The sequence below is a fragment of the Chelonia mydas genome, chromosome 2 (assembly GCF_015237465.2).
Source record: "Chelonia mydas isolate rCheMyd1 chromosome 2, rCheMyd1.pri.v2, whole genome shotgun sequence".
Classification (NCBI taxonomy): domain Eukaryota; kingdom Metazoa; phylum Chordata; order Testudines; family Cheloniidae; genus Chelonia; species Chelonia mydas.
The window spans coordinates 9520873-9542325 of record NC_057850.1 but is presented as its reverse complement, the minus strand read 5'-3'; the positions used below and the strand labels follow the sequence as shown (position 1 = coordinate 9542325).

Genomic DNA, 21453 nt, shown 5'->3' with positions numbered 1-21453 from the left:
CAATTGGATTCCGAATGGTCTTCCTTTAATAGGTGACCAGATGTCCTGTTTTTAAAGGGACAGTCCCATTTTTGGGGTTTTTTTTTTCTTATATAGGCACCTATTACCCCACATCCCCTGTCCCATTTTTCCCCCACAGTTGCTATCTGATCACCCTATCCTTTAAGAATATGAGTAGACAATACCTGGGATCTTCAGTTACATGAAGTATTCATTTTTCAGTTAGGTATAACAAGATTCTCTCTCACATTTAGAGTGTTTTCCTTTCCAAAGGATCCCCAAATTTGTAAACTGCACACGTAATGGAATAACTTTAACACGAACGCAGCCACTGTTTGAATGGATGGCAACAACTCAACATAGAAGGAAGTGGGGGTAGAGTGAAGGGGATATTTTGGCCAAGGACATCAGGGGAAAACTAATCCTACAAAGACATCTCACTGCAGGGCAATTATGAGCTTCTCTCCCCCTCCCTAGATCTCATCTGACAGACCCATGCACAGAGACAGGACAAATCTGACTGTTCTGGGAGGGTTAGGACAAACAAGATTCCAATCTCAACATGACATACAACTACTTAGTGCCTGCCAAGCAAGCTACTAGCCTGCACTTAGTCTTGGATACGCTGACCAAACAATATACATTCGCCAAGGCTGAGGAGGCAGAGCAAGCAGACGGAGGGCAGGTCTACACTTAAAAACCTGCAGTGGCACAGCTGCATCGGTGCTGCTGCACTGCTTTATTGAAGACGCTACTACGCAGATGGGAGAGCTTCTCCCGGCAGCATCGTCAGGTGGTAGCTGTGTTGATGGGAGACACTTTCCTGTCGACATAGTGCTACCTACACCAGGGGGTTAGGTCAGTATAATTACGTCGCTCGGGGTGTGAAAAATCCACACACCCCAAGTGACATAGTTACACTAGTATTTTGTAGCATAGACTCGGCCTGCGTGGAGCCTAAGGCAAGAGTTTAGTAAAGGCACAGGTAGGCATGTTATTTATTCCTTTTGTTACTTGATATTTACAAGGAAACAAAGACCAGTTTTTATTTTCAGTCTCGGGTTGTTTGCATTGGTGAGACTAGGCATCTAGGAAACAGAAATGCCAGATCACAGCAGCAGCCAGTCTTTGAAGGAGTGACATACAAGTAATGCACCCACACTTTTTTTGGAATTGGAAATTGTCATAAATATAAAGGGAAGGGTAACCACCTTTCTGAATACAGTGCTATAAAATCCCTCCTGGCCAGAGGCAAAATCCTTTCACCTGTAAAGGGTTAAGAAGCTAAGGTAACCCTGCTGGCCCCGACCCAAAATGGCCAATGAGGGGACAAGATTCTTTCAAATCTGGGGGGTGGGAACACAAAGGGTTTGGGCTGTCTGCGCGATGCTTTTGCCGGGAACAGATCAGGAATGCAAGCCTTACAACTCCTGTAAAGTGAGTAAGTAATCTAGCTAGAAAATGTGTTAAATTTTCTTTTGTTTAATGGCTTGTAAAATAAGCTGTGCTGGAGGGAATGTATATTCCTGTTTGTGTGTCTTTTTCTAACTTACGGTTTTGCCTAGAGGGATTCTCTATGTTTTGAATCTGATTACCCTGTAAGGTGTTTACCATCCTGATTTTACAGAGGTGATTCTTTTACCTTTTCTTTAAATTCTTTTAAGAACCTGATTGATTTTTCATTGTTCTTAAGAACAAAGGGTTTGGGTCTGTGTTCACCTGTACCAACTGGTGAGGATTATTATCAAGCCTTCCCCAGGAAAGGGGGTATAGGGCTTGGGGGGATATTTTGGGGAAAGACGTCTCCAAGTGGTCTCTTTCCCTGTTCTTTGTTTAAAACGCTTGGTGGTGACAGCATACTGATCAAAGACAAGGCAAAGTTTGTGCCTTGGGGAAGTTTTTAACATAAGCTGGTAAGAATAAGCTTAGGGGGTCTTTCATGCAGGTCCCCATCTCTGTAACCTAGAGTTCAGAGTGGGGAAGGAACCTTGACAGAAATCATATTTAGAATCCTGGTTGAACAATTGTAAAATGCCACTTTTTTACTGAATGTAATGTTGTAGCCATGTTGGTCCCAGGATATTAGAGAGAGACAAGGTGCGTGAGGTAATCTCTCTGGTTCTGTATAAACTCAAAAGCTTCTCTCTCTCATATATACAAACAGCAGCTGGTCCAATAAAAGATATTACCTCACCCAACTTTTCTCTGACCTTTTTACCGAGTATCGTTTTCCTCTGTGTATTTAGAGTACTATTTATTTTAGAGCCAACATAGCTAAGAGGGAGTGAGATGGGGTTTTTTCTTCTTAGGTAGCACCAGAATTGTTTACTAAATTCAAATTGGTCACACTTGTGCAATCTCACTGAAGGCCATGGCACTGCAAATTATTAAAGCCATTATGAGTTTCACAGGCATAGCTAAGGGCTTAATTTAGCATTTTTGTTATTGGTGAAGACACATGAGAAGAACCCAGTTGGAGACTCGGCCCAGAACAAATCTGAAAGGCTGGCAGCTAGAAAACATTTTCATGTGCAAGATGAGCAAGTTTGATATGGAATCAGAAATTCATGGGGAACTTGAGTGTCACAGTTCAGGGTTAGCTGCACCTTTGACCTGGTTTCCAGTTTCACCAAATAAACCCTTTCAGATGTCAGGCCCCTCATCTGCTCCTGTCTTGGAGTGATGAAGTGAGCTGTAGCTCACGAAAGCTTATGCTCAAATAAATTTGTTAGTCTCTAAGGTGCCACAAGTACTCCTTTTCTTTTTGCGAATACAGACTAACACAGATGCTACTCTGAAACCTGTCTTGGAGTGGGATCCCACAATTCTCCTACTCAAATCAAGTAGCACCTGAGATTATGTACCAGCTGTGTTGCTCAGCAGGCCCAACTGAAAAAATCTCTTTTGGGAACTGTGACCAGTAGGTGAACAGAATGAACCAAACCAGCCTTTTAAAACAAAGTACACTACACTTTCTATAGGAGGAACAAAGCAGAACAAAAGAAAAAAGCATTTTTTTTTTAAAAAAACAGTCTACACACGTCTTTACCTAAAGTTTAGATAAGTCTAGCTTCTCCTAGGCACCCCCACTTCTGAGAACTGGGGTTCAGTCTGCTCTCCACGCAGTCCCTGTCTATTCCCCCTTGTACTTCAAGGGCATCATTTTTAATCCATTCCAGAGATCTTAGACTAGAATCACCCCATCTTTTTTCCTAGCTTGATGCAAAGAGCGACCTTAGAAGGATTAAAGGCAGAGTTGATTCTGCGTGGATTCAAACCCTATCAAACAGCCATTGCTACTGTAATATACATTTATGAGGATTTTATTGTGAATTGTCATCATGCTGCAGCAACAACCTCCTGTCTTTTCTAAAGGCTTTAGGACTGATGATTGGGTTGTTTATAATAGGGATAAACACACTGCCATTGGCCCAATTATTTTCTGTCCCAGTTGTGCTATCGGGATGCTCTACTGACTAAAGTCCACCAAACAAAAAACTCATTCCTAAATTTATTTAATTTAATTTTTTTTTGGCTGGTTTAGACATTCCAGATGCATCAATCCTTTTAGCCCACTATTCAATGTGGATTTTTTTTTTTTTTAAAAAAGAGGAAATTCTAAAATAATGTATACTAAGCTCCTAAAAAAAGAAGTACCTCTTTCTATGCCATTGCCTTTATTGCAGTTAACACCCCATATAGCCACATCAAGAGGTGCACAAATCCTATTATTGCTTTTCCTATTATCTTAGACAAATGAACTGTGAGTTTTAGTTTGGATGCACGGTTTAACACTTAGACAATCGCTCCAGGAAAGTAGTACAGTACATTGGTTGTTAATTGAAATGTCATATGAATGGACTGCTATATACACTAATGGTGGTAAAAGCGCCATCATGTGTAGCATTTAAATTCAACAGATAAATAGCTTTTGTTTTGTCTGTCTTTTGCAAACAGTTCTCCCTCTCTAAAGCTATCAAGCATATTCAGCAACAGTCCCTTAGCTGCCTTCCTGCCCTTGGGAGGTAGAATCCATGTTAAAGCAAAGGAAGGAGGCTGATTAAAGAGGCAGAATTCAAACTAAAAAAATTAATGACTTGTAAGGCGGTTTTTTGGAAAGTTTGAAAGAGGATGTGACAGGCTATTAGAGAGCAACACTAAGCTAACTGAAATATATTCCAAGAATAGTCTTTCCGGAGAAGTTTAAATGGTTTAATAGTTTTTATAATAAATCACTACTTAATACAATCTAGGATATTAAAAGGAACTTCAACTACATATATTTTGAACCGAACGTTCTTTTAAAAAAAACAACAACACACACCAAAAACAAAACACACAACCAAAAAAAACAAACAAACAAAAAAAACAACCACATTTCAGTAGTAGTACAATTTACTGGAAAAAAAGTCAATTTTCCCATTAACCTGTTTTTGGTGGTCAGTGGAGAAAGTTAAGCAATATTTTGTGTTAGTTAACGTGTATATTTCTTCACTAAGAGAACATCCATCTTGAAAGTAACCTTTTTGGCCACATTCTGCCAATAATTAAGATCTACAATTTGGCAAAAGGCATAAATGTGGCAAAATGCCCAATTCTGCAACCCTTAAAGGAGTAATCCTTATATGCATGAGTCCCATCTTAGTCACTAAACCTACTCACCTAAGTAAGGAAATCAAGAGGGTAGCTAGTTTCCTAAACTTAGAAATGCATTAAAAAGTACTGCAGTTTTAAAAGTGTATTAAAACTCAGGACAGTCCCAGCCGAACTGGGGCTGTTAGCAGGTATGTTTATTGTACGCTATATGTCATTGAACAAATTTTTTTGCATTGATGTTTTAAACTGAACAGTAGCAGGGCACATAATCTGAAATTAGAGAGATTGACAGGAATGTTACCATCTGTTCCCAATTTTTGAAAGTCAGTATAAATCAAGCAAGCTATGCATACACTTCATGCTGGGAAGGCCTCAACACTAAGCCATCTATTCTCTGCTTTGTGGCAACAGAATTGCAGAAAACTTTGTTCAAACTGTTTTTTACTAAGTGTGCTTATTCTGATAAGCAAAAAAGGAAAGAACAGCCAACACTTGGGAGAATAAACTGACTCTGCAACTGAACTGTAGTGACCAAAGAAATCTTAAATGTTCAGCTACTGGATGGAGTAAAAGAAAAATAAGTACTGCAGTAATCAAGACAACTAAATGGTCTACCGGACCTAGTACAATTCTGTTATGTACCCAAGTTCAATGCAAAACAAAAGGAAATATGTATTTGAGACTCAGATTGAGGCACTTTAAATGGAGTATTCTTAAATTTTGTCTAATCTGCAGAGTGCAATAGAATTGTAATTATATTTTAGTCACACCATGAGACCTATGTAAGACAGAGCAGGTATGCTTGTCATTACTATTGATTGCCCAAAAATGTCTGGCTATGCATGACTGCTATGCATGACTTTGCAAATGAGGAACTGCTATGCATAACTTTCCAAATGAGGAAACAAAACAGAGCGAACTCCACAATCTATCCAGTGCAGCTAACTTTTGCCCATCATAAACTCTCTGATATCTGCATAGCAAAGGCATTTTGTACTGTTCATCTTAAAGCCTAGAGCAGTGTTATAAATAGAACTAGAACTCTAACGTAACAAAAAATGGGGGAAACTTTTCTGCACCTCCAATTAGTTAAGTGGAAGTACAATTTTATATTGTATTACATTTTACTGGCTCAGAAAAGGCTCAAACTGAAAAACACAGGAGCCAGTTAAGGGACACAGAAGAGAACAGGGTAAAAGGATATGCAGGTGAAAGTAACCTTGACAATTCTTCTCTAAATGAGCTTTTAAACATTAAAACAAATGAACAGTGCGGATCTGGCGTTTTGAAACCAGCCATGCTGCTGGTTTCAGAAACTGGATCACTGGGTTGCAGTCCCCAACCATATCAATCATCTGCAAGAAGATAGCCCTCAGGGAGCCTGAGACCTGTTCATTAAAGTGACCCCAAACCAGTTTCCTCAAAACAAACATTGTTTAGGATTCCAAAAGGTACATATGAAGCAGAAGAAAGGATTAATGCAATAGAAGTTTATATGCAGCTGGTCTCACCTAAACTTTACCCTTTCCTTGCAAGTTTTGGTAAGCTCCGCTTAGCCCAGCTTCCTCCATCTCTGGGCTGCGACAGAGACCACCCTCCTGCAGTTCTCTGTCCCACATGTCCAACCAGCTGCTGCCCTCTCACCCCATCCCTGCAGGCAGGGGTTAAAGATTTAGTGTTCTTTTGATATTTGGCTCTCGCCTTGGAAAAATAAGCCTGTTAAACTGACTGGAGACAGGCAGGTAGGCACGTTCCAATTAATAGATCACTCATTGTTCTCTTAAAGACCCGTGGTATTGCTCCTGGAGATATCTTCTCTTTGTCAGTGTTTCCTTTCCCGTTTGCTTCTCCCTACCAGCCTCCTTTGTTTTAACTCCAAGCAGTGGAGCAGAATATTTCATGCAAACAAAAAAAAAACAATCCCCCCAAACAGATCTTGGTATTTTTTCCACCTTCTAGTAACTAAGCATTACACAAAAGCTCACATGAGACACAGAGCAAATAGGTGCAACTCCAGAGTTCATCTGCAGCTTTCACGTGATAGGTGTGCACACTACTGTGGCATTGCACTGTGACATGGGCAGCTCTCTGTCTGGGTGAACCAGGACCCAGGATTGCGCCAAACATTTCCCTTTTCTTAGCTTCTGAAGCAAGGGAGGCCTAACAGGTGAGAGTAGAAGTTAATAGCCTTCCTCTGGATAGAGTCTGGGGTCTCCATCTCTCTGTGCTGGACGCTGCTTGTGGCTGGTAATTGCACGAGCCAGTGACTGGCTTCTCTCCCTGCCCAGTGTTTTCAATGCCCCTTACCGCCTGAGAGCTAGGCATTTTTGATTGGCTCAGCCATGTGGCAGAGGCAAAACGGAGTTCTTTCTCCTCTACCCCACAGAGATTAACCCAGTAGCTGTTCCTCTTTCTCCTGCTCCAAGCTCATACCCAGTAGCCAAACATCTCCCACAAACACACCATATCTGTCCAAGACCAATGCATATTTGGGCATGGGCATTACAGTTACCAACCTTGCAGGACTGTCTTGGAGTCTCCAGGAATTAAAGATGTCATGTAATGAAACCTCCAGGAATATGTCCAACCAAAACTGGCAACCCTAAATTGGGCAGGCTGTCCAAGCCTGCAGTGAGTCTCCCTACCATGTCTATGTCTACTTCTGAAAACTACACCTCTCTCTGACCCAGCCCCCACTGCTGGTCTGGGTTTCAAACACAGACTAGGCAAGCATTTTCCATTTCTCAGCCTCTACCTCTGTGCTGCTGGCTATGGGAGCTACAGTTCTGAAGTTCCCAAAATGGCTGAGGGGCTACATATGAGATTGGGTGGGGGATAAAAAGAAAAAAAAAAAGAGACTCTAGTAAGGAATTCTAAAGCCTGAACATATGGTTTCATACTACCAATGACAGAAGAACAGAAATCACCACGAAACAAAATGAAACTTGCTTGAAAGTCTTCCTCTTCATCCATAAAAGAGATGAAGAACAGTGGTTGGGCAATAATTTTTCTTAAGTCAGCATAACTGCTAACTAATTGCATTTGGCATAGACTCATAGATATTAAAGGTCAGAAGGGACCATTAGGATCATTTAGTCTGACCTGCACAATGCAGGCCACAGAATCTCACCCACCCACTCCTGCAATAAACCTCTCACCTATGTCTGAGTTATTGAAGTCCTCAAATCACGCTTTAAAGACTTCAAGGTGCAGAGAATCCTCCAGCAAATGACCCGTGCCCCATGCTTCAGAGGAAGGCGAAAAACCCCCAAGGCATAGAAGTGTGCCTGGAATAGACACGCTTTAGCTGTTTGCTCTTAAGATCTTGTGTACAAGTAAAAGGTCATGTCATATACATGTCCTAGATCTTTCCAGGCTTCTTGTATAGCCCATGAGATTTAGCTCTCCAGCTAGATTCTTCAACTCTCATTAGAGAGCAAGAGTGCATTCTCACGTGCAACTATACTGAAAAAATTAGAACAAGGGAAATAATTCACCTGTTTCCTGATTGAGATTTTCAAATCCATCTAGGAGATTCAGATAAGTTTCATTAATCAAAGTGGAAAATATGCCTATACCCCTGCACTGCTTGAAATTCAGCCTCCATTTTAAAAATATTTTAAAAGATTAATTCGAGGCTTATACAGGCTTCGAGAACATGACGCCAGCTCAAGTCCTCATACTACCTTGAGCTGAACGTCTGGCTACTTATCGCTGGCGTCTCTGAAGCCCAGGCTCAAAGTTGTTTATGAAAAAGCAGCATTTTATGCCGCCTGTGCAGCTATTTTCCTGTAAGTGATGTGGTTATCCCACAGCTGTCAACCTAAAGGCTTCCAAACGGAGTGGCACTAGCATTTTGCTTAGTATGAGGTAAAGTATGTGCTCTATTTCCTACAGGCACCTGTAGGATCAGAAATCCCATAGAATTATATTTTGTGACAAAGCTCTGTCCTTGTCTCCATGGGTCCCATGTTTCCTGGCGGATTTCGCTAGCCTCAGAGACTCCCTGTGACCCTCCATGTAGCCCTTCTCTCTCTCTAGAGGCAAGGGTCACAGCTTACTGAGCCATTTTCATCACAAGCCAGCAAGGGAGGTGAGGAGAAGCAACCCTCCCTCACACAGTCTCTGTTGTCTCCCAGTCTCGGTGATTAATTGGGAAGGGGGGGGGGGTAGCCTGGGTCTGCCCTCTACTCTGGGCTGCAGCCCAGGGACCCTAATAGTAGCAGGTATGGTAGCTGACTTTTTTGGAAATAGGACATGTACAATTCCCTGGGCCACTCCCCCACAGCAGCCCCTACTCAATATCTCCTTCACCATTACCTCAGGGCCTCCTTCCTTACGCCGGATATGGATTTGTATTACTTAGTTCCTCCAACAACATGGCTTCCTCCTACAGCTCCTGACACACGCACCTCACTAACTAACTGGGAGGCTTTTAACTAGTTCTAGCCAGCCCTTGATTGGCTTCAGGTGTCCCAATCAACCTAGCTATCTCCACCGTTTTCTAGAAAGATCTTAATTGGCCCCAGGTGTCTTGATTAACCTGAAGCAACTGCCATTTGGTTACCATGGTACCAGGGATTTGTTTAGCCTGGGGCTAAACATACCTGTTCCTCACTACTTTACTATAGCCATGTGGCCTTGCTCTGTCACAATTTGCATACCACTTCAGGATCCTTGGATGAAAAGGTGCTTTCAGAGAGATAATCTGATGCTTATAATGTTACACAGACCCCTCTCTAAGAAAATAAGACAAATCACAGATCATGTCCCAGGTACTGATTTTATGTCACAGTAAGTTATTTAATGATAAAAATTAGATTCACGGTACGAACACAACTAATTTGATCCTTGGCAGTATGCACAGCAACATCTATTAATTTTGAGACACCCCTCAGGGGCATAAATTACCAGTCGACTATTTTAAAAAAAAAGAAAAGTGATGGGTGGGGATGTTTCAAGATGTTTTTAACATTTGCCTCAGGTGCACTGTTCACAGTATTATACGTTCACCACCTGAGACATGTATTAATGGAATAAAACATCATATCCTTTAGGGTCTTGGACTATAGATAAAATTAATGGCTATATGCCTAAAATCTATTTTAGAGGTTTTATTCAGTTAGTAGTAGTCTTTCCATTCTGGACTCCCTGCCCCACATAGTGGAAGAACTAGAGAAGGAAACTGAAGAGCTTAAATTTTTTTCCTTGAGTTTCAAATACAAATATTTTTTTCCCCTAGCTCCCAAATCTCTATTTTGCATGAAGAATTTTTACTCAGGACAATAGTAAGAGCCTAATTCACCAGCTGTATTTGAAAAAAAAAAGGTAAGGAGCCCAGGTTACCATGAGCAACTTATAGACTGGGGAGGTGGGAAGCAGGCCATAGCCATAACTTGAAAACATCTTTCTGAAGTTTGTACACTTACTATCCAAAGCACACTAAAGGCAATAGAGAGATGCCCATCGATTTCAATGGGCTTTGGCTTAGGCCCAAGAACTTCAAATGGCTCTTAGTTTTCCCTTCATCCTTCCTTACTACTTTGTCATTATCATTTTGATTGTTTCAAAATTAGATGTGGGACAGGGATGGTCTTTTCATGCACGACGACTGCACGACTTCTCCAACCACAAACTTGTAATATTGCCCAACGCATCATTTTCATTTGAACAGTTTTGCCTGCACCTGGGCTATAAGATCTTTTGAGCAGGGATCACAGATCCTTAGGTTTGTGAAGTACCCAGCATGCTATTAGCACTGTCTCATTGTGCCTAAGTTGACAAAGGCAGACCAGAGGACAAAAAGGCTACTCTACATGTAAATCAGTGAAAAGTGAAGTGCTTTCTTGATTCTACAGTATATGAGAAAATTTTCAGACAAAAATAACCCATTGTATTCTGCTTGAGTTGGTTCCACCTCTTTATTAGAGCCTATTAATTAGAATCAAAGTATTCGTTTCCTGAAATACTATTGCTTAGCATCACTGACTGACTAAACATTATATTCAGAGGTAAGCCTGAAATAAAACGTGAATATTTAATGTGCAAATGGCGAATGTTTACAATAAGTGGCCATTTATTCCCACATTACAATGTAATATCAGACATCCACTTGAATATGAAATGATACATAAAAAAGTTAGAGGTACTGTTGTACTAAAGCATGAATTTCAAAACATGAAATATATCAAAGACCCATTGGGCAGCATCACCTGAAATGGGTACCCCTTATTCATCACCTTAGAGAAGGAGGGATTAGAGTTTGTCTCTCTTTTAGGGAAACTTTCTTACATTTCTAAGTCACACAAAGGGTAGATGGGATAGTGTTAAAAATGTTCACTTGAACCTTAAGTAAGAGTTCACTTATTTCCCTTTTCTAAAAGAAAGAGTAATACATTTAATAATTTATGCTGCTTTAGAAAGAGGGAGAGTGGAACATTTCTGTTGCTGACAATCGGTTCTGTGCTTATTAACTATTCATAGAATACTCAATGGCATGGGGAAAAGCCTTTGAAATACAATAAAAGCTTAGTGAGTCATTTACCATATTAACTATAAAAACTGTTACAGTGACTATTATAAACTTCAAATTTTATAGACACTGCTGAAACACCATCACTCAATTGCAATGTTATAAACTTCACATTAAAAATATGATACATTAACAGTTACAAGATAGATTTCTTACACTGGAAGGCCCTAAGAATCTTCCTGATTTCATGGGCATACAAATTTTACCTTTTAAGAAAATGGTGAATAGATTTACATGAATTAACAAACCCAGCAAGCATTTGTCTGTTGGCCACATTATGCATACATTTTCCTATTTTCTAAGGATGTGAAAAGTATTGGTAACAAAGGCCATGCACAAACAGTCTAATGAATTATCATTTTCTCTGGTATTATGAACCAATTACTTTCTAGTTTAAAAAAAAATCAAACTTAGTAAGTTTAGCAAAGCAGCATCAAAACTGCTCACCCGGTTTTGTTCTTTTCAAATCATTTCAGTGGTGTGGTAGACAGATACACTGTAGGAACTGTTTTGACTGAAGGAAAATTTATACCATATAGGGTTAAATTTTAGAAGAGCGTTAATAATGAAACAACATCGTTTGTCTGGATGGAGCATTTTGTCTGGACCAACTCATAGTTAGTATAGTTTGAAAATACTTATGTACACACACACAAAATTCATGGAAATCCACCAACTCTGCATTTATTGCGATTTCTGCAGTCTTTTGAAGTGTACTAAATTCAATACTAGTTTAGTTAGTGTGGTCTAATATTCTCATACATGCAATGCTGCCACGTGCTACTTTGGGATAGCAGTTGAAGGACTACCAAACTGCCTCGGGGGGCCTCTGTGGCCAAACTATCTGTTGACCTTTGTGCCCACCACTACTTGGAGTCAAGCTGATCGCCTCCCCTCTGTAAAATCTGGCACAGTGCCAGGATCAGCCCATTTGCTCCTGGATTCCAATATAATGGCATTACAGTGATATTACTCCAAGAGCCTTTACAACTTGCCTTGAGCAGCTATTTGGCACCACGTTAAGACCCAAGATCTCCTTGCCATATGGACAGAAGCATCAGTGCAGCAAGCTCTTGGGGCCAGCCACCATGATAAAGGGGTGTTTGTGGACATCACTATTCAGATTCCCATGATGGGGGTCACAACTGGAATACTGCCCAGTAATGGATAAAGAGAAAACTGCTTAGGAGAACTTGCATTAAAGCCAGGGAACAATCCAGCTGTGGAAATGTAACCTGTAAATTTTCTGAGGCACTGACAGGTTTAAGCATTTATACCACCACCACCCCTAAGCAAGCTGGGGACCCTGGGCACTCTACACAAGGACAAGCAGCAAAAACCATCACAGGAGGAACATGGAGAGCAGTGAAACGCTTCAGAAACCAACTGGGTAGGAAGCCAGCCCAACTGCCAGCCAGACACTCAGGAGGCAGATCCTAGGCATGTAAGTATCTATCTTTACAGTTTATTATTTTACCATACTACCATTCTAACTTCTGCTCCGGATGCTCCAGGGCTGCAGCCAGTTCTGGTGGATGTGAACTAGGACCCTTTGTCTCTAGCCCCTGCCTCCCCCAGCCCACACAGCATGATGCAGCCACGACTTATACTCCACCTCCCCTTGCACAACATTTAAATAATTCAATCATTTAGTTTTGCAAAATTCAACAATTTAACCGTCATTATGAGGAAAAAAAGGTTGGTTAGTATTCTCAGTTGACACGAGGCGGACAAGGTACTAAGACTACAGCTCCCTGCTGAGGTATGTATGCCCTGATGTGCACATTCACAACGGAAAAGTTTACCTTGGGATGGCACAGCCATACAACTCTTCCTGGCTTTGCACAAGTTTACATAGTGAAAGACTGGGATCAGTTAAGGGTTCAAACAATCAGTGCAGAACCTGATCTATTTTCCCTGCATGTCTACAGGGGTTAGATTCAGCTCTAACACTAAGGAATTGCTCTGTTTTGGTCATTATGTGGGATAGGAACAGTTATTGCCCTGGCATAGCTTGCAACTGCCTTCCACTCCTGCAGCACTTGGTTGGGGGAGGGGGGGGAAGGGGGAAGGAGACCATCTTGGTGAATAACTTCACAGAGCATTACCGTCCACCCTTTGCCTTTTTGAATAAGGCTATTCTCTACCTCCTAGTCCCCCACCTCACTGTAATGTCATCAAGAGTCAGGAAAGCCTAAAGCAGGGGTCTCAAACTCAATTTACCTTTGGGCCAGTGCCAGACCTCAAATCCTCCCAGCGGGCCAATAAGGTCACTGAAGATGGTGCTCAGAAAAGAAAACGTTTATATTGTATTTTTTATTTCGAATTTCTTAGAAATAATAAAAAGGTCATACAACTTGATACAATTCTTCGCCTGCCGGAGAGTTTTCAGTGTTTGCCAGACACCTGGCAATGCTTCAATTCTGTTAGTTTGTAGATGTTTGGCCTCAGTGACTGAGCAGTTGAAACCTTCAGGATTGCAGCAAGGTGGGCATCAGATAGTGGTGTTCGGTATTTTGACTTGTTTATATTCATTGTGGAAAAAAGTGGCACTGCCTCCATGGTTGACTCTGCCTAGCAACTAATGATGCTGCCTCCATGGCTGACCCTGCCTGGCAACTAGTGATGGTATCTCTGTCCCTCTGCCCCAGCCAATGGGAGCTGGGAGGGGGGTGGGGGGACGGCACCTGCAGCAGATATTGCTGGCAGCATAGGTCTCTCCTCTGCGGGCCTCAGTGGGGAGGTTCTCAGGCCGCAGATGGCCTGCGGGCCAGGACTTTGAGACCCCTGGCCTAAAGGAAACGGGGATTGCTATCCAGTTCACCCCCAGATGCTCCTGCTAATCCCTCTAACATCACAGAAGTGCCTCCAAGGCACAGCATAGACTGCAGTGTTGAAGGGGGAACAATGCTATCCCTCTCCTCTCCCCTGCCCCCGCTCCTCCCCCCGCAGCCTCCCAGGCATAACTGCAAACCCAAATGGAATAGACTGAACATCCAAAAATCCCCATCTAGCCCTCCTCATGCACCCCACTTTCCAACTGATGTTCCCCTCAAGAATGGGAAGAATCTCAGAGAGGGGTAAATACATATTTTAAAAAAAAAAATTGACAAAAACCCACAAGTGATTCCTACTTCCCCAACCACAGCACTTGCAGCTGCCTGACCCTCAAGGACAGGGCCTTTATCAATGGCTGGCTAACCTGAGAGGGAAGAAATGAAAAACTGGAGATGAAGTGTTAGAACTCACTGCAAATGCTCCAAAAAACTGAAAAATAAGGGAGAGCTGGTTGTTTGAGATCAGAGAGGAAAGACACAGGGAGCTATCAAGAATGCGAGCGAGAGATGAAGTGGCCAGAGACCGCACTGTCATGGCAAGAGACACTGTAGTGAGAGACAGGGACATGCAGAGGCAACGCATTGAGGCAATACAGAAGCAGGATGCTTTGCTACAGCATTTGCTGCTAGAGGATGTACATACAATTCAGTGTCCTCAACCAGGACATAGCCGTGTTCTCCTGCCACTGGACACAGGGTACTAGGAACATTGGCATATGTTACCTGCTATGCCCCTACAGCAGTGCTTCCAAATACTATTCCCTTCTGGGCCAAGGTCAGGGCAGGGAGAACAATTGTACCTGGGAGCCCAGCTCTTTCAAGTCATCATCCGAGAGTGCTAAAGGAGTTGGCGGATGTGATTGCAGAGCCATTGGCCATTATCTTTGAAAACTCATGGTGATCGGGGGAGGTCCCGGACGTCTGGAAAAAGGCTAACGTAGTACCCATCTTTAAAAACGGGAAGGAGGATCCGGGGAACTACAGGCCAGTCAGCCTCACCTCAGGCCCTGGAAAAATCATGGAGCAGGTCCTCAAGGAATCAATTCTGAAGCACTTAGAGGAGAAGAAAGTGATCAGGAACAGTCAGCATGGATTCACCAAGGGCAAGTCATGCCTGACTAATCTAATTGCCTTCTATGACGAGATAACTGGCTCTGTGGATGAGGGGAAAGTAGTGGACGCGTTATTCCTTGACTTTAGCAAAGCTTTTGATACAGTCTGCCAGCAAGTTAAAGAAGTATGGGCTGGATGGACTATAAGGTGGATAGAAAGCTGGCTAGATCGTCAGGCTCAACGGGTAGTGATCAATAGCTCCATGTCTAGTTGGCAGCCGGTATCAAGCGGAGTGCCCCAAGGGTTGGCCTGGGGTCGGTTTTGTTCAATATCTTCATTAATGATCTGGAGGATGGCGTGGACTGCACCCTCAGCAAGTTTGCAGATGACACTAAACTGGGAGGAGGGTAGATACGCTGGAGGGCAGGGATAGGATACAGAGGGCCCTAGACAAATTAGAGGATTGAGCCAAAAGAAATCTGATGTGGTTCAATAACAACAAGTGCAGAGTCCTGCACTTAGGACGGAAGACTCCCATGCACTGCTACAGACTAGGGACCGAATGGCTAGGCAGCAGTTCTGCAGAAAAGGACCTAGGGGTTACAGGGGACGAGAAGCTGGATAGGAGTCAACAGTGTGCCCTTGTTGCCAAGAAGGCTAACGGCATTTTGGGCTGTATAAGTAGGGGCATTGCTAACAGATCGAGGGACTTGATTGTTCCCCTCTATTCGATATTGGTGAGGCCTCATCTGTAGTACTGTGTCCAGTTTTGGGCCCCACACTACAAGAAGGATGTGGAAAAATTGGAAAGTGTCCAGGGGAGGGCAACACAAATGATTAGGGGACTTGAACACATGACTTATGAGGAGAGGCTGAGGGAACTGGGATTGTTTAGTCTGCGGAAGAGAAGAATGAAGGGGGATTTGATAGCTGCTTTCAACTACCTGAAAGGGGGTTCCAAAGAGGATGGATCTAGACTGTTCTGTCATTTGCTACCACTGAGAACAAGGAGTAATGGTCTCAAGTTGTAGTGGGGGAGGTTTGGGTTGGATATTAGGAAAAACTTTTTCACTAGGAGGGTGGTGAAGCACTGGAATGCGTTACCTAGGGAGGTGGTAGAATCTCCTATCTTTGAGGTTTTAAAGGTCAGGCTTGACAAAACCCTGGCTGGGATGATTAGTTGGGGATTGGTCCTGCTTTGAGCAGGGGGTTGGACTGGATGACCTCCTGAGGTCCCTTCCAACCCTGATATTCTAGGATTATCTAACATCCCTGATAACTTTGAGCCCTGACATTACTCACAGGAAGATAGAAGAACAAGAGGCAGCAGAGGAAACAGATGTACAGCTGTACATTTTCAGGCCTGAAATTCAATGTAACAGCAATAATATCCCTGACAGTACTAACCTGGCTCTTGCCATTTTCTAGTGGGTGCCTGGCTGGCTGCTCAAACTACTGAGCAAGTCTCTGTACCTCAGCTTCCCACCCACTGGCAAGGCTCTCTCTCCCTCTTGCCCTCACATTATTGTGCAAAATACAACATGCAGTTATCATCTCAGGCTTTTTTCCCCCTGCAGCTTCCAACCTAGCCCATTAACAGTGCCACCTTCCTTTCAGATAGCCAAACGCACACTCCGCTGTCATTCTACAACTAGTGATGTGACAGTTAAATAATTCCTTCCTTCCATCCAAGCAGTCTGTGAATGACTTCATTAGCCAGGGAAGCAGAGGATAAGCCAGGTCTCCTGGGACAATCTGAGCAATCTCCACACTGTTAAAGCCCATAGCGATCCTGGGGGCAAACGGTCCTTTATCCCTTAAGGTAAATAGGCCTGAATTCCAAAAGATCCTAGCATCCTGGCCTTTCCAGACCATCCTCCATTTGTGTATGTTAATCTACCATGGGTAGTCAACCAAATCATAAAGCACCATGGAGAAATATCCCTTTGTTTAGAAGCCGACCTCGTGCAGGGGGCAGACTGTAGGCACATGGGTTCCAACAGTTGCCCCAGTGCAGTTTGGGAACCCCATGTGTGCAAGCCATCAACAATCTCCTGAGCTCTCCAAGCTTTATAACCGACTGCAGCAGTACCTTATGGATGTCAAGTGCCTGCATGACAATAGCCCCAGCAGTTGATCTCCCTTCTGCTGAATTAGTTGGCTATGGACTGGTATCATTTAGAGGTGGCTAGCTTCCAGATGGCAGCGGTGAGTGGGGCACTGTGCTGGTATGCTGCTATTGCAGCTCTGGAGCTATTTCAGCACAGATATGAAAAAAAGGTTGCTTTCACCACCCTGAAATTCTCTCACCACTTACTTGGTCATCCCAGGTGTATAGAATGATCCTTTCCCACCAACAGATGCTGGCTTCCCAAGCCCTGAAACGGCAGCGCATGAAGCTGTTCCAGGAACAGCTTTGTTGTCGTCATCTTATTCCTCATCCCCCTTCCTGTCACTGCTGGAGGAGCTGCTACGGCTACGTCATCTGCTTGGTGGTGCAGCAGGCAAAGTCCAAACTAAAGCTACTCAGCTTAAAGAGGTCAAATAAAGCCCAAGCAGCCTCTGTAAATTTGTGGCTGCAAGCATAGCAATGCAGCCAACAATTAAAAAAACGTTACTAGCCTGCCCAGAAAAAGAGGAAGCATGGGATGGAGAGAACGGAATCACAGATTTTTTTTTGGTTTGGCCTCAAGTCCCAGAATTCCACAGGTTTCTGCTATGCATCCGACAATGTTTGAGGAAAAAAACCCAGAGTATACAATGCTCAGCAGTGACGCAAAGGATTGTGGAATACCTTCCCAGATAGTCATGCGCTTAGTATGCTGCATGTACATGATGCAAATTGAAAGAGGGCAGAGCTGTCCTGTGTGCATGCTATTGGTATGGCTTCTGTATAGTGCAGCAATTAGCAAGCGTCAACTGAAGACAAGCTACACCCTACTCCTCCCCTGCCCATTGAGACAAGGCCATGGTTCTCCTTCAGCAACGATTGTTTACTTTTGATATAACATAGTCACTCAGTTTCAGCATGTGCACATACCTTAATAGTTCAGTTGTATCTTTTAATCATAAAATGCTGAAATATATAAAGTTAATAACACATGAAAAAACACACTGAGTGTTACTGACTCACATCTTCTATTACTGTACAACCATTCAGCACTGTCAAGTTACCATATAGATTACCTGTTGGGGCAAGCCTAGGGGAAAAAAAATGGTTTGAAGTTGTGAGGGAGGGGGAATCTAATAAATTCATGCAGGACTGGAAAAACAACAGCAGCTAATGTGCCAATATTTAAAGAGGGTATATGGTATGATCCACAAAATTATAGCCTCATTAACCACTGATTCCACAAACCAATCTTCAGATTTCCAAACCACATAGGAAGGTCAAAGTAGGACTTGATCAAATGTGGCAGTGTCAGGTAATGAAGCAATACTGTTTTAAGCTGTATTTTAAACCATATCAATATTACATACAAATAATTTACAGGCACCACTAAGCCTGCTCAAATTCTGTCCTCTTCCCATTCACCACTTGCTACAGCAAGGGATACTGAAGTTTTTATTAATCTAAAACACTTAATACCTGGCCTTCATCTTTGGTTAGAAAGTCTGGAGACTCATGTCTTTTAATGAGACCAGCAATTATTTGTGAAACTGACACAAACACTTCCTTAATATGCAAGAAGCAGAACCGTCTACACTCATTTTAATCCTCATTTTATTTCTATTACACAATGCACTGTGGACTGCAGCAAGGATGGCCGAAGTCGTTCTGTCCATTAATGGACTTCTTGTTGGCCCTCTTGGCTGGTAACAGGAAATCCTATGGACCTCCTGTACCAACAACACTGACCTAATTAAGGGACAGAGTTGTTGGCAGCTAAATTGCAATCTAGTTTTAAAACATGCTAATAGTTTAAATCAGCAACTTTATTTGAGCAAACAAAAACTATTAGATGTTTAGTTAACATTAGCCATGGCATATTACTTCAGAGCTACACAACTTAATGACAGGTTACAGAGTAGCAGCCGTGTTAGTCTGTATTTGCAAAAAGAAAAGGAGTACTTGTGGCACCTTAGGAGCTAACAAATTTATTTGAGCATAAGCTTTCGTGAGCTACAGCTCACTTCATTGGATGCATTCACAACTTAATGTTGACCATGGAGCCATTCTGTCTTCATTTTGAGATTTTTCAGACTCAAGCATAAAAAGTTGAAATATAGTTTAACATTCGGAATGATATACAATGTAAGTGAGAGGTTGAACTTGGTATAAATACTCTCTCCTTTTCCTCATGTGCCAGTTGCCTATTGCATAATATGAGCAAGTTCTTGGCACAATATTGCTTTGTATCTTTAAACATAAAAAAAAGAAAGGTACCAAGCAAGAGCTTCACTGAATTACAGGTAAGATAAAAGGTTCACTAGAAGCTCAATATAGAACATACAATATTATATAGCTCAATAGTTACTGTCAAAGCCAATCCACACAATAGTCTCAGCATTTTCTTGGGCAAAGTAACCTGATTAAATTTCCCAGTTCTTGTGTCAAGACTACTGAAAACAAGTTTGTACCTAAAGTCCACTGGACTCAATATTTGTCCAATATGTTAAAATGGATATTTGGATATAATCTGACACGATTTGTTCTTAGTGTATTTTTAAAAACTTTACACATTTGAAAATACATAGGTTTTATATATTTGTACTGACAACTTACAATATTAGCAAAAAATACTTGGTACTTTTCCCTCAAATCTCCTATAAGATTAACCCTAAGAAATAACAAGAAAAACCATTATACAAATGGTATATGCAAGTTCAAGGTGTTTAACATTTTGTTAAAGGTTACCACTAGTCAGTAGCAGAGCCAAGAATGGAACTCAGATGTTCCAGTTTACAGCCTATTGCTCTAGCTGTAACAAAACCACTTCTTCCTATGGCATTAGCCAAAAAACATTAAGAACAAGCAATGGCTTGTTTAAAACAGTAGATTAGACATGAAAAAAATGTACTTACCAATTTGCAACAATACCGGGGTTACCAATGCTGTCTCCATGGCATAACAGAATTCCCTGCCAAACATCACTGCGCCATGCATCACCCACAGGCGTATTGGTATCCGGTTTATGGATCCTTCGCTAATAGTCTCCTCCCTACTCTCATTCTCTTTGTTTGCTGGTTTCTGAAGATCTGTCACAGGTAGCTCTTGAACTTGCATAGATTCTGAGTCAGCATTCTGGGGAGCCATTTTCATTACCATAAAAATATATATTTATTATAGCTCTATAAATAACACTATCATCTCTCTAAGATGTCTTCTCTTTCCACTTCTGTTGTGTTCCTGATGCAAGTAATGCTTATATTCCTCTTGTACAGATAGGTATTTTACAACTTCTCAGGTAGGTATGAAAGAAAGAACAGGAAGCTACTTAGTAGGAATTTCAACATATGGCTTGCTAGTTTACTGTGAATTAGAGTTAAAAATCCATAATTGCCATTCAGTTAATACCAGTTTCATAATTATTATTGACAAAGTGCTGAAGTTGTTATTCTTGCTATGCAGAGGTGGAAAGGCGACACAAAAAGGTGCTCCACTGTTAATCCCCATCGAGTGGCTGATTAATCTGCAACAAAAGTGAAGTGCAAACCATTAGATATCTAAGCAATAGGTGTCAAGATGCCACCACCCTTTGGAATGTATACACTAAACAAACGTTTTCTTCACTATCAGCACCCCTGTCCAATATAGGGCCTTTTATCCCAAAGCACTTTAAAAACAGCTAACAAGCTTCACATCACACATCATTAAAATGCAGCTGCTGTTTAACGGCACTGAAACATTACGCTGCAGTTTTGGGCATGAGCTGAAGGTTATTTAAGTTTGCTTAGATGACTTGCAGGAGAAAAATCTAAGTGTAATTACTATATTTAGGCTTTGGCCAGAATACTAGGTATAAGACTCAGTACACTAACTTCTCACTTAACGTCCTCCCGCTTAATGTTGCTTCAAAGTTAAGTCGCTGCTCAATTAGAGAACATGCTTGTTTAAAGTTGTGCAATGCTCCCTAGGAGTGGGGAAGCGCCGTGTCTCCGCTCCTCCACCGCCCCTCCCAGAAAGTCCTAAGCGCCGCCAAACAGCTGTTTGGTGGCGCTTAGGACTTTCCGGAGGGTGTATGTGGGGGGGGGAAGGAGCGGGGATGAGGCGTGCTCAGGAGAGGAGGTGGAATGTGGGTGAGGGTGGGAAGAGGTGGGCCTGGAGTGGAGTGGAGACGGGAAGAGGCGGGCCTGGAGCATCTCCCGGCAAAGTCGGCACCTGTTCTTCTCCGGGTAAGCTGCCACTGCTGCTGCAAAGGTGCTTTCTAGTGTGCTTGCCTGCAGCGGGCTGTGCCTGTATGGGGTAAACTAGGGGCACTTCCCAACCACAGT

At 42.4% G+C, this 21453-nt stretch overlaps 1 protein-coding gene across 2 annotated transcripts in view; it reads right to left on the bottom strand.

Moving 5' to 3' along the window:
* The window catches only part of SLC45A4 (solute carrier family 45 member 4), a 98922-nt gene that overhangs the window by 25266 nt on the left and 52203 nt on the right, over positions 1–21453 (bottom strand). For both annotated transcript variants that reach the window (XM_037891934.2, XM_043539028.1), the window contains exon 2: positions 20044–20651. In XM_037891934.2, the coding sequence (XP_037747862.1) occupies positions 20044–20287 (244 nt within the window). In that variant the 5' untranslated portion in view covers positions 20288–20651. The remainder of the gene's footprint in view (positions 1–20043; positions 20652–21453) is intronic.